The sequence below is a fragment of the Gobius niger genome, assembly GCF_951799975.1.
Source record: "Gobius niger genome assembly, chromosome: 7".
Lineage (NCBI taxonomy): Eukaryota > Metazoa > Chordata > Actinopteri > Gobiiformes > Gobiidae > Gobius > Gobius niger.
The window spans coordinates 9,590,937-9,604,349 of NC_136858.1; the positions used below are offsets into that span (position 1 = coordinate 9,590,937).

General features: G+C 42.3%; 1 protein-coding gene across 2 annotated transcripts in view; it reads right to left on the reverse strand.

Annotated features, from left to right (window-relative positions):
- LOC306965456 (TBC1 domain family member 12-like) overlaps nucleotides 1-13,413 on the reverse strand; it is a 39,173-nt gene that overhangs the window by 21,651 nt on the left and 4,109 nt on the right. For both annotated transcript variants that reach the window (XM_079559902.1, XM_079559901.1), the window contains exon 2: nucleotides 12,398-13,282. In XM_079559902.1, coding sequence (XP_079416028.1) covers nucleotides 12,398-13,282 — 885 coding nt within the window. The remainder of the gene's footprint in view (nucleotides 1-12,397; nucleotides 13,283-13,413) is intronic.

Sequence of the window (13,413 nt, forward strand, 5' to 3'; positions counted from 1 at the left end):
CCGTAATTATTAAAGTAAAGACGCAGCGCTGCTCTGTTTCTGACGCGGGGCTCTGTCTCTCTTTCTCTCTGCAGCTCAGAGTTTAACAGCACGTGGTTTTGTTTTGCTTTGCTGCGTACGGAAACTTAAACCGTTTTAAAATGACGAGATGGCTCTCACATCGGAGCTAGATGAGCGCGCGGATTATTCTCACGAAGGACTGAGAGAGGAAAGAGAGAGGAGAGAGAAAGGTGTGGTGCAGGAGGTACAAAGTTACGAGCACACGGACCGGGCGGCACGTGGAGCGGCTTCAAAAATGTAGGCTACGACGCAAACTTCTAAATATTGTCCCGTTTATCCACTGTTTCTTAAACATTACGTTAAAACTGAGCAAATGCATATAATGAGCTCCGATTTACATTTGTATTAGTGTGATAAGAGCCTTGGAGTTGACCCTCTGAATAAGTCGTTCTCCTCTCAGACTTTACGCACGAGTTTTAACACATTTCTTTTGCAAAAGTCGTGTTCCATGACTCTGTTCAGATCATGTTTAGTTTAGATCCATTTATCATGCAATCTCACATTTTCCTAACATAAATAGTAATATGCAGCATATATATAGGCTATGTAAATGTCTTTAAAAAATGCTTATAATGAGAAATGGACGATATCATCGTCCATCACGATGGTTCACTGTAAACATCGTCAATGGCCAATTAAGGGGACATCGCCCAACCCTATTACAATCATCTATTTTCTCGCTGCTACGGACTCATTTTTCACTTAATCAATCCAATGAGCTTTATTGTCAATTCTTCTATCACATGTAAAGCACATGGGAAAAAAATAAACCAAGAGTCTTACACAGTTCACTGAGAAGAGCGTAGTTCAGTTTGATATCCAAAGAGCATACTCTGAAAGTATGGACCGACTCCGATATCCATTTTCTGCCACTCCACTTAAGTCTGATAAAATGTCACGATTTAAGGGTTTGGTCAATGAAGACAGAAGACATGTTTTCATTGACTATATAAAACATTAGCATTAGTATTGGCATTGAAAATTATGATTTTTTTTTTTTTTACTTTTTACCACGTCGCACCGTTGTTCAAAAACAGACCTGGAGTCGTGTTTTGAGCCACTCACACATTTTTGAGTAACATTTGAATCTTCTCCATGTGGCAAACCTTCCAAGGTCCAACGTATCCAGGAAATGCTTTCCTCACGTCTCCACCTCTTGCTAAGCCTAATCCTTTTATTGCGGAATAAAATCATCATCACGACTTCACTAAAGCCATAGGGGGCCTAGGGTCTATTTTCTTTGTCTTTATTGAAACAGCTGCACAGCGAACGAGAGCAAGAGGAAAAGGTTGAGAGGAACTTATGGGGAGGTCGTGTGGAAGTGAAACTACTGTACATTTTTGTTTCAGCTGTTTTAGAGCAATATTGCTATTTCAAACCAACAAAGTCTAAGATGGTGATTAAGATACTACATTATCATCAAATACCTGAAAAAAGCACAATCTCCCCCTTTAATGTTGTGGTTTATAAAGGGTTATTACATTGTTCAAAGAACAGGTCTAGGTTAAAAAGAAGCAGCATATGAAATGAGCTGAGTTCTGGTTAAGAGAGAGAGAGAGAGATGTTAAAAAAAGCTTAATGTTCCTTTATGTTGATTTATTCAAATGAGGGATTTGCTTCGTTGCTCTTCATGCTTTTATGTAGGACTCCCTACAAAATAGTAAAATGCTCAGATGTGGCCGTCTCCTTTTTGGATGGAACCGGGTGCAAGTCTCCATCAATCCATTAATGGATAAGCTCACAATCAACAGCTAAAGAGAAAGTTGTCGTAAACAGCTAAAGTATTACTACAACATGTGCATAAGTGGATCTTATGATCAATAAATGATGTCATACAAACTGCTTAGCTTTCAAACTGGAAATGAATCACACGAACCGCAAAGCATTTGCAGCACTTTTTGCAGCGAGACTGAAGTTGTGAAAATGGACACTCTTACACATGTTCCGTGGAAGAAAGTTGGAGCTGAGCGGGAGAGAGAAGTGCGAGGGGGAAGTGACTCCTCGAACGCACACGCTATAACTGCTGCTGTAGCAGACAGACACCAAGGCAAATATTATCCCTGCACTGTGCCGCTCCCCGCAGCCTCGGGGAAGCTCCCTCACAGACAAACCTGTCTGGGAAATACGTCCACGTGTCACACTCTGGCATTTCAAGGCCCAAGGACACGTGCAGGATGTTTTAGACACAAGATTTATCCCACAGAATGCAAGCGCTGACAGCTTTCCAAAAGGCAGAGAAAATTCAAAGCATAAGCTGAGGTTGGAATCTGTAACGGTAAAATGTCAGCTGTGCCTGCATAGCTGTACAAGGGATACATATATATTACTTCTAGTGCACTGTTAATCCATCCATTAATTTTCTTCCACTTGTCCGTTGCCGGGTCGTGGGGGCAGTTGTTGGAGCTGCCCAAATCACATTGCACCAGCCCCTATGGCTAACCGCTCTTTGTCTGACCTGTCACCTAGGACCTCTTTGCCATGGGAGACCCTACCAGGGGCACGAAGCCCCCGACAACATAGCCCCCAGGATCATTCAGGTGCTCAAACCCCTCCACCACGTTAAGGTGGCAGATCCAGGAGGGGTGCACTGTTAATATAATATAATAATACAACTCCTGTAGCCATTATTCTCCATTTGTCAAACAGCAACAGAAAGAGGAAATTAGTTAAAACTGGTAACTGCTGACTCAACTCGTTTGTAGAAATCACTAATCTTTTAGCTTGGGGTGCACTGATCCAATACTGGTTTTGATACAGACATCTCAGGAATCGCCCATATACTGTATGGTCATGGTCAAACAATTTGGAGAAACTAAACTTTCTCTAATTATTCAAAAACTACAACAAATGCTGAATTATGAATATAGTTTCTACTAAATAAAGTTACAAATACATGGAGGAGCATAGGGTATTGGCTAATATCTGATGCTGAACCAATATTCGTTTAGGCTCTCAACGCTTAAAAACACAACTTTCACCGACTAAATCTAAGTGAATATGGACATGCTGCACCTCATTTTCAGTCGCCATGCAAAACACCGTGGCTAGCAATAGCATGCTAATACTAGCAGCAGCATGCTAATGCTAACGTCAACTAAACAAAGCTGAGACGGAAATTATGATTGGATCACCAAATAAAATAAAACAGCCACTGCTTTCCTTTAGTTTATTAATAGATATTGATCTGTAAGGGTTAGACTTTATTTATCTCACAATGAAGAAAAGAGGCCCATTCTCTTTTTTCTTTATCTTGATATATTGAGTGATAATATTATACCAGGCCATATCACCCTGGCCTACATGAAGAGATGGGAGAAGACATTAAAGTGGCCCTGACACACAGTACTAGAGCTAAAGTAGGAGCCCTTCTACAGCTCAGACTCAGCCTTTATCCTCCGCGCATCTGTCTTGGAGCTCCAAAAGGGCGCATATTTAGGAGGCACATTCCTGGCCCTCTCTGTGATGCAGCGTTCACGAGGCGGCCCTCCGAGCTCTTGCATGTGTGTGTATGTGTGTGTGTGTGAGGAGCTTCTCTGCGTTCCCCCGTGTCTGTCTGGGACTCCTCTGAGGCGCTGCAGTGACGTTCACACCAGCTGCTCAGGCCCAAACCTCAAACCTCAAACCAAAGCAGGTCATGGCCGCAAACCCAGCTTCCACACAGCTGTCAGCGCAGATTTCAATCACTATATATCACAAAATATCTCAGCCAGATTTTACTTTTAAAAAGTCTTGTTTGCTGAAAAAAAAAAGCCATGTTGAAATGCTTTTGTAAAAGATAAGATAATCCAGCTATTTATATTTTTTCTTTATTCCGGAAGTTCGTGTGGGCACCGCCATGAATTGTGCCCGCCCCTTTTCTCCTATCAGTTTACATAGGACTGGAGAAGTCCAGATAAAATCAGTTACTACACTGAAACAAAGCCGTTTTCAGGCAGAGAAACGGTGCAGCGTTGACTTGTTGGTGCAAGTGAATATTGGACATTTTATACAAATCAATCTAGTACACATCAGATTTGAGCGGCGAACATTTTCCCTCATTCTCCGTTTAAATGAACAGGCCTCTACCGGAAGTGAAATGACGGACACTACTGCTAGCCAATGCTAGCATGTAAATTTAATTTACCATTATGTTTGCCGCTTATGTGTGTGGAAATGTATGTGTAAGTAAAACCGTATTCCAGTTAGGTCATTATGATGACACTTGTAAATCCTGTGACTAAACGATGCTTCAGGCAGTGCAGTTCCTCCAGGGCTACTGTCCAATAATATCAGAAAACTATGTATAGATCATAACAGTTTATAACTCTGGTTGGACTTTTCACCAAATATAATCCACAGACAGACTGTAGAAGTCTTTTTCCCCTCATGCCATTAGACTGCATAAAAACTCTCTCACTTTGCCAAGAGATTCAAATTGATTAATCGTCTTTTTTTTAAATTCGTAACGTTTTTTTTTAACTGTATTTTAGTTTTTTGGTAATTGATTTGTTGTGCTGTGTGAGTGAGAGCGGCCAACAATATCCTTTGGGTTCAATAAAGTATCTATCTATCTATCTATCTATCTATCTATCTATCTATCTATCTATCTATCTATCTATCTATCTATCTATCTATCTATCTATCTATCTATCTATCTATCTATCTATCTATCTATCTATCTATCTATCTATCTATCTATCTATCTATCATCCATCCATCCATCCATCCATCCATCCATCCATCCATCCATCCATCCATCCATCCATCCATCCTTCACTGACAAACATAACTGAACATAACTAAACCAGGATTTATACAGAAAGTATTTGAAACCAATGGAATGTGCTTTAGTGACATTTAAGTCACAATGCATGTGAATGACTTTTATGCCCCATGGAAACGCTGTAAACAGACCGTCTTACATAAAGTTTATATTGGCATAGTTACGGATGGAGAAATGCTGATCTGCTGGTCTGTGTTTGACAGGTCAAGTTGACAAGCCCTCGCTACAGAAGTGAAAATAAAGCTCCGATAGCCCACACATGCCACCATATTTCCAGGTACTGTCACTGTGGAAAAGAATGTGTAAGGGCCAACGTGTGGACGCGGTTGTTACCCGTCACGAGCGGTTCGGTCTAAACTAGGTCACAAAGATTATGTGATACGCTGACAATAGCAAAATACCGGCTTTTCAGGAACTGAGAGTCGGGCTGCACGTCAAAGCAGTCAGAGCAAATATATCCCGCAATCGGGACACACTTGTACTGGCAAGAGTTTGAAGTGCACTAGAGATTGTAGGGGGTCCCCAGAGCTTTGCTTAAACCAGACACGAACATCTTTGGGAAGACTTGCACTGACCAACACCACTCACGTGTTTTTGAATATAGTCACCACATTTCCAGAAGTTCATATTATCTGACAGAGAAGATGTTGAACTTTGTCACTGTTTTGTTTCATGTGGATAGGCAATGGCAGAGATAGAACCCTTGAACAAAGTCAGAGAACCCACATTTTGATAGTTCCTGCAGTTACTTAGACGTCAACTTCAAGTTCTTTAGAATTGTTCAACTCAGTTCGGATTTTAAAAGTAGGAGAATTCAATGTGACTGTGTTCATATCTCCTGTTTATTGGAGCTTGTGTGGTATTTTGGATATGACAACACACTTTTAGAACAAAGGTTTACTGTAATTTTTATGCCTGAGAGTTGACAGTATCTAGTATTGTTTTTTTGTTTGTTTTTAAACTTTATTTATACATTTTACATTTTACAATTATGCAAAACCATAAACAGACAAAGTATAACTTTCATCAAAACACACTCTACCCCTTACCTAAACCCACTGTACATGCCCAATTAGTCAAAAAGGCAAATTAAAAAGATAAATCAATCAATAAAGGGAGGGAGAACATTGAATAAGAGTGGTAGTTGCAAAGAGACAAGTAACCCAGTAAGAAAAAATAAAAATCTTAGCCCGAAACATTCTGAACAGGAATATTTTCAACATAAAGTAGAAAGGGGTTCCAAATTCTTGAAAATTTGTCCTGAGAACCACCTGCACTGAGTCTGATTTGTTCACATTTAAGAAAGTACATCACATCTTTAACCCATTGAAAATGAGTGGGAGCATGTTGAGACTTCCACTTCAGAAATATCAGCCGTCTAGCCAGCAGTGTAGTGAAAGCTACAACATAGTATCTAGTATTGTTGTTGTCAATATATTGAACTTCAAATTTGTGATCGTGACAGGCCTAGCCGTTACAAGTTCTGGGATCTCTCAACAACAAAATGCATCTGATGATTTGTATTTGCTAATGCTATGCTAATGAATTAATCACACACACACAAAAATCCAGAAAGTAACAATAGACATCTTAACAAGCTCTGTCTCCCAGATCAGAGATATATTTTATATGTGGATACAAAGTGGTCTACCGGTATATCACTTAAACGATTGTTTACTGTAAAGTGCTTTTTTTAGCCATACTTAAAGCAGTGCTAAGTAACGTGTTTACCTTAATAAATCCTTTACGTAGTCCCTGTGGGGGTAATACAAGTGTTAATGGGATGATTGTCGGGTCATTCATCTCCCCCTGGTGTCTCTGGCCAGAAAACCATGTTTGCAACTTGACTGCCACCGGACCGGAGCGACCAATACACGCTAATAGAATCACAAAGAAGAAGCTAACATGCTAATGGGCAAAGCTAACTGTGGGCTAACGTCACTTTAAACAGTATTTACAGCCAAGTTTGAGTGAAAAATAATATTTCCATTGTATAATTGGATGCACAATATCGCTCTCTCCCTTCGCCTTTCCTGTCAGCGTAGTACTTTATTTTCCAAGACAATTAATAAGTTATAAAATCGCAACTTGCTACTACACCTGCAGGTGCGCTTATGGCCTCTAGGGGCAAGAGTTACTTAGCACTGCTTTAAGGTTAGCCTAACCTAAAAATCAAACAAGCTTTTTCCCCATACAAGTTCTGACGGTTTTCTAAAAATAACAGATTACAGCCTCAGATGTAATTGAACAGGTGCTTTCTTGTGTTGTGTCTTTCATGTGTTAACAGGTGCGCGCTCCCAATGAATCTATGATTCTTTGATCAAAAGGCTCCGGAGCGATTCCCTGTCAGATCCTGTGTGCACATCCGTTTGCCTGCTTCACTGTAATGTCCCCGGACTGTTGTTTGTGAAAAGACGCGTATGTGCACATTAGCACATTCCTTTCAAGTTAAAAAGGCTATTAAACACCTTAAAGTCTGTCGTACGGCCTGCAGCTGCTGATCGTTACCACGGGACACCGTTACAAATGACCTTGTCAGGCTCGCGCTCTGATCAAAAACATCGTCTTTAGTGGACTGGTCAATATTAGACTGCAGTTACTTAGGCAACATAATGTCCTCTGATATGAATATAATGTCGCCGATGGGATTTGTCATAACATAGTTGTAATCATTCCCTCCTGGAACCGCCACCGTAACGTGGTGGAGGCGTTTGAGCGCCCGAATGACCCTAGAGCTCTGTTGTCGGGTAGGGTCTCCCAGGGTGATGGGTCCTAGGTGACGGGTCAGACAAAGAGCGGTTCAGAAGCCTCTTATGAGAGACCAACAGGCCAGATTAATCGTGAGGCCGTCCTTCTGTGGACCCACCACCTGCAGGAGGAGCCATAAGGGGTGGTACAATGTGATTTGGGCAGCTCCAACAGCTGCCCCCGCAACCTGGCAACGGACAAGTGGAAGAAAATTGATAGTTGTACATTCAGTTGATTTTCTTGTAGTAGAGCACATTTCATTTGCGACCATAGACCTACATTGCAAATGCAGCATATAGTATGTGCGTCTATATAGATCGCAAATACAGGAGTAAGGGTCTAAATAAGCACTATGTTTTATGAGGTCCGACTGAAACACTCGTCAGAGCTGAGGAGGAGGAGTCTGTAAATCCGCCATGATTTTTCCATGAGTTTTACTCATGGATCTATGATGGTTTTACTCCGCTCCTCTTTGCTCCACTGCAGTCCACAAGCCACAGGTGACAAGTAGAAAAACACAAGTCGGTCTGTGTGTTTGGACTGACAGTAAAAGTCACTGAAAGTTTTTTTTACGTCTGAAGAATAAACTCTCTTCCTCGTCTCTTCTGTAGATCCTAAATCCTTGAATCAGTTTCATTTTCACTGTTTACATTCCACGCCTGGAAGATGAATTGTGCCGTTTTCACAGGCCTGAGTCGACCCATGTGGATGCTCACATTTGCTGAGCTGGCTTCAGGCTTACAAAGAAAGTTTCTGAAAATATAAGCGTTTTGTCTTCGTGTAGATATAGCCTAAATGTGCTAAAGAAATGAAGTGGATTGAATACTATAGTCTATAATGTACCAAAAAGAGTAGGAAATATTCATCTACATTGACCTGTGAGTTCGATTCACTCTGAAGTGGGTGAATGGGTGAATCTCAGTCATGTTGTGATTATATTGTGACTTGTTGCAATAAGGAAAATACCTATTATAACATTGTGCAGCCTGAGCGTGAATGAAACGACACACAACCTCAGTGAATTATGATTTGACTAAGAAACAAACCTTAATCATCATCATCCCGTGACATGCCAACGGGCGACAGTGTGTTTGACTGGAATAAGCCTCAGATTCTTTTATATGAGACCGGAAATTCCCCCCGGCTCGTAAAGTCTGCCCGTCTTTGGGGAAGCAGAGAATCGACTTTCTCCACTGCAGGCTGATTGTTCAAGCAGACAAGCACAAACCAGGATGTGGAATGATCATTAAGCCCGATGTATTCAAAAGTTTGCAAGTAAACTCAAAAGAGACCAACAGGAAGCTACAGGCTGGATGAAGACATAAGGTTTAGAAGATTTGGGGGAATTTGTGGATTTCCTTTTACCGGATTCCAAAGATTCTACAGGAGAAACGTGCAGCTTTGTTGGCTGCCATTTCCAAAGAGGATTTTCAAAGAGGAAAGACCAATGCTAAATCGCTTGAGACGGAAAATCATTCAGACGAAAGGGTGTTTTCTTTAGTTATTCATTCAAGACATTGCTTTACCTGCCCAAAGGATAACATCACATTCTCAAACATTCTTTTGCTCGATCCAAAGACAAGGCATTGTCTCAGATTCCTTCTAAAGCCCTGGATAAACTAAGGCTGCGGCTGTGAGAGAGCGCTCCGTTTAGATCCGTGCACTCAGAGACGGGTCAGGTTCAGGTCAAGGCTCTGCAGACACTTGGTCCGGCCCAAGCTCTGAGACCCATGTTTGTTCCCACTAACTACCACTTCTGTACGCAGTGACTGGACTTTCCTCTTTTCAGCTGAGACGATGCAACAGTGTGTGTTCCTGTGACAAACACAAGCACAGCGCTTCATCATGTACACACGAACCCATTGTGTCTATAATAAGATGACATTTCTTTTTACTTCTGATGTTTTTCATTAGCGGAGGAGCTGATCTTCATAAAACCTAAAGCTCACTTCTTTTTTCTTACGAATCGAAGACCGATTTGGTTTGATAAATTTAACGTCGCAAATGAACAAGCCGGGAGCAGGGCTAGGCACCGTTCCATTTTTTTCCGTATCAATACTTGAACAATACTTCCCCCTGAACGATACTTTTCCCAATACCTATGTTACATTATTCGTCACCAGTGTTTCCCAACCATGGGTAGGGGGACCCACTGAGTAGGGGGTACTTGGAATTACTTCAGATTAAGAAAAGAAAGAGAAACTGCGAATTTAAACAATAAATTCTAAGGAAAGATAGTTGGTAACACTACCCTTGACACATTGTACCTGCCACATTAAGTACAATGTAATGTGCTGTGTAACAATGTGTAATAACTTGCACCTCGATACACAATGGAATAATGTGTATTAATACTTTGGAGATACATAATGTAATGTAATAAGACATAAGGCCCTCAGGGTTAGAGTTTGGGTCTTATGTCCTATTACATTATGTACCTGCAAAGTACTAATACACACACCGTGTATGTAACCTGTAAGTACAAGTTATTACACATTGTTAAAGAGCACATTGCACACAGGGGCACTCGGAGTTTAAATAAACAACTCAAAAGGTGGTTTTCCACAAATGCAGGCGTGTATCAGTCAAATGGCTGTTTCAATCAACACAACTTTATTCATCCCAATGGGCAATTCTGTTCGCTGCTCTCTGGTCATAAAAAACAATAAATGCAGACACATACAACCACATTGGATACATACATCATGAACTGTAACTGCATCAGGACACCAGAGGACCAACACCAGAGACACAGCTTTGTTTCACCTGCTTTGTCAAGCTTTTCCATAACAAAGGCCAGGGCCAAACCGGTCTGACCAGGTATAGGTTTTGGGACTGACCTCTGGCTGTGGCCAAAGCGCTGACCCGTGTCTGATGTGACGTGAACAGACTCTGGCCTCTGATCGGCAACGAGAGAGAGAACAGCCCTCACTATTAACACGCAGGTCATAGGATTTAATATTTCACAACATCATACCGCTGTTCTAAAAGGGGATTTTGCCGATATTAGCATTAAGCCACTGTTAGCGCAGCTTTAGCTGACGTTAGCATGACATTTGCACGTAGCTTACCTCCATACTTGTATTTAGCAGTTTCTTTTCTGTTTTAATACAGCTTGGCACCTCTGAATGATTCTATAACTCCCACCAGAAGGCAGTATTTGTCCACATTTGTTCTCATCGCGGTTTACAAAACTTTTAATGACGATCTGTACAACGTGCTCCTCCAACAAAATCTGCGGGCGTGTGTGTGGTGGAAACAGAAGTGTGTGTGGGGTTTAGTCAATACATGCACGTAGATCGTGCCCTGCGCGGTTTGGGTCGCGCGATGTGGAACCACGGCTAAAGGGAACGAAAGACAAATATGGTTGAAAACCACTGATATGGTAGATCCATAAAACACAACAATTGTATTTCTATTCCAGACTCTTTTCATGTTTTTATCATGGACCAACCAGGCATCAACACTTACTATGTAAACAGGAATCTGTTCAGAGGTCAATCACTACCTGTAACATTTCTCCTCAACACATACGGGAGGGTATCAGCTCTCATGATGTTAATATTGTACATTTATGATACTATTTTACAAAGAATTTTTACAAAAATACTTTGTAAAATAGTATCATCATCATTAAAAACTTTAACCATTAAAAAAAAAAAACAGGGAGAATGTTCATGACCAAAGGCAGTACATATGGTACTGCTATACACAATTTGGAGGCAAACGTGGTGAGTTTAATTATTGACTTAAAAATAAAGTTTAATTCATCATCCTTATGGCTGGGACAGAAATACACTATGATACACTGCGACGCACCTTTACAATCCTAACAGAGCTGGAACCTTCCCAGCAGCAGATTGAGCGGAAAATCAATGAAAAACACTGCGGACTCAGTTCTGTGCATCACCAAACTTGGAGACAAAAAACTAAAGTTTATTCCTTAAAGGGGCTAGACGCAAGTTAGCCATTTTATACTCACTACTGCCACCTCAGGTCATATGTGTAACTGCACCTTCTATATTAAGCTCGTGCATGACGGCACTTCGGGCCGAAGCAACACCGTTTTTAGTGACAGTGCAGGGTATTAGAGGCAGTTGTGGTGAATATGTCTGGGCTCTATCTACACATTAGGACATTGTTGGAACATGTAGGGGGAGGAAAATACTTAAGTTTAACATTTTTAAACTCCGTATAGTCCCTTTAAAAGTAATGCATAGGGCGGGGTACCATTAAACCATCGATAGAATCGATAGAATCATTTTTGGAATATAACTGACCTTGATCACATGAATGATCTTATTTTGAGGGACTATTTTCTAGCAGATCACTCCGCCACTGCGTAGCTACAACCACGAAGCTGATGCTGCTCAAATATAAGTTATTTTATAAGCAAAATGGTTAAAATTATTCTATCGACACAGACATTTATATGGTTAGTCTGGTGTTATAAGTGATTTGCCTCAGGTGCACTGTGGAGCCGGTCACTGTTTTTAATGAAGGCTAGCTGATACCATAGAAATGCGCTAGCCTTGCATTAGCCTAGTGCCACAAAACTCTTCAAATATAAGAACTGCATGAATTACAAAAAAAATATCTCCAGAAATCAGCAACACTTTGGATAACTAGGAAATGAGGCCCTACGTCAAAAATCCTGAAATATCCCTTTAATATAGAAGGTGCAGTTACGTGTATGACCTGAGGTGGCAGTAGTGAGTATAAATGACCAACTTGCATCCAGCCCCTTTAAGGCCTTGATTTGGGCAATGTAATGTAAATGTTTTGTCTTCTAATGCTTTTTCAAACCCAGCCTAAGGAGTCTCTCACCTGGTGAAGAAATCCGCGATACCGAACCTCTTTGGCATCAGCTTGGGGTCCCCTCCGTCGCCTTGGCCGATCAGATCGGGCAGTTTGTCCGGCGCGCTCTGCCGCCGCCCCGCCTCCAGGACGTTCCGGAAGTCCTCGCTGCCGTAGCCCTCCTCCCCGTAATAAAACCCCGCCGCCTCCTCGTCCGGGGACAGCGGCGTGGCGTCGCAGCTTAGCGAGACGGTCAGGTTCAGGTTAGTCCTTAAAGTCTGAGGCCTGACGGGCAAACTCAGCTCGCTGATGTCCTCGTCCTCCTCGGAGAGCGCGCTGTCGCCGTCGTTCGCGCCGTGGTCGGGGAGTTTGGCACTTGTCGATGAAGCATTCGGGGTGAAGCGTAAGGAATCGGACGCGTCCTCAGGCAAAGTAAAGCCCGTTTGCGCCAAATCCGTATCGGCCATTTGATCGAACGCTTGTAGGAAGTGTAAACCGCCGTTGGCCATTTTCACTTCGTCGCTCGACTTCCAGTCCACTGCGAACAATCCGCTTAGCTCGCATTTCGAAGAGCGCAGATCGCCGTTCGGCATGTTATAAGACAAATCCGGAAACGGCGTGTCCACGTGGGGGTCCCAGATCTCCCCGATAATGTCTTCCAAATCAGCGTCCACGGCCTGGACAGATCGGGTCACGTCTCCGCTGAGCCCACCTTCATCACCCCTCCCTCCTCCACCTCCTCCTTCCCTCGTCTGCTCCTCCGCCTCCTCCTCCTCTTCTTCTTCTTCTTCCCGATCAAGCGATGACTCAAGAAACCCGTTGAAGCCGCTGTGGTCACCGCAGATCCCGGAGATGACGCAGCCGTCCGCCAGCCGGTCCGGGAGACACTTGTCCAAGTCCAGCATGACGTCGCTTCTGAGGAATGAGAAATGAACACAGCGCGGAATGTTAATTTACGGTTTGACACGCTAAGTACGCTTTAAGTGGTTCTGAGCAATTAGGCACAAAAGAAAGGCGGCCACTCGGGTCTGAGAGGGAAAGATTTG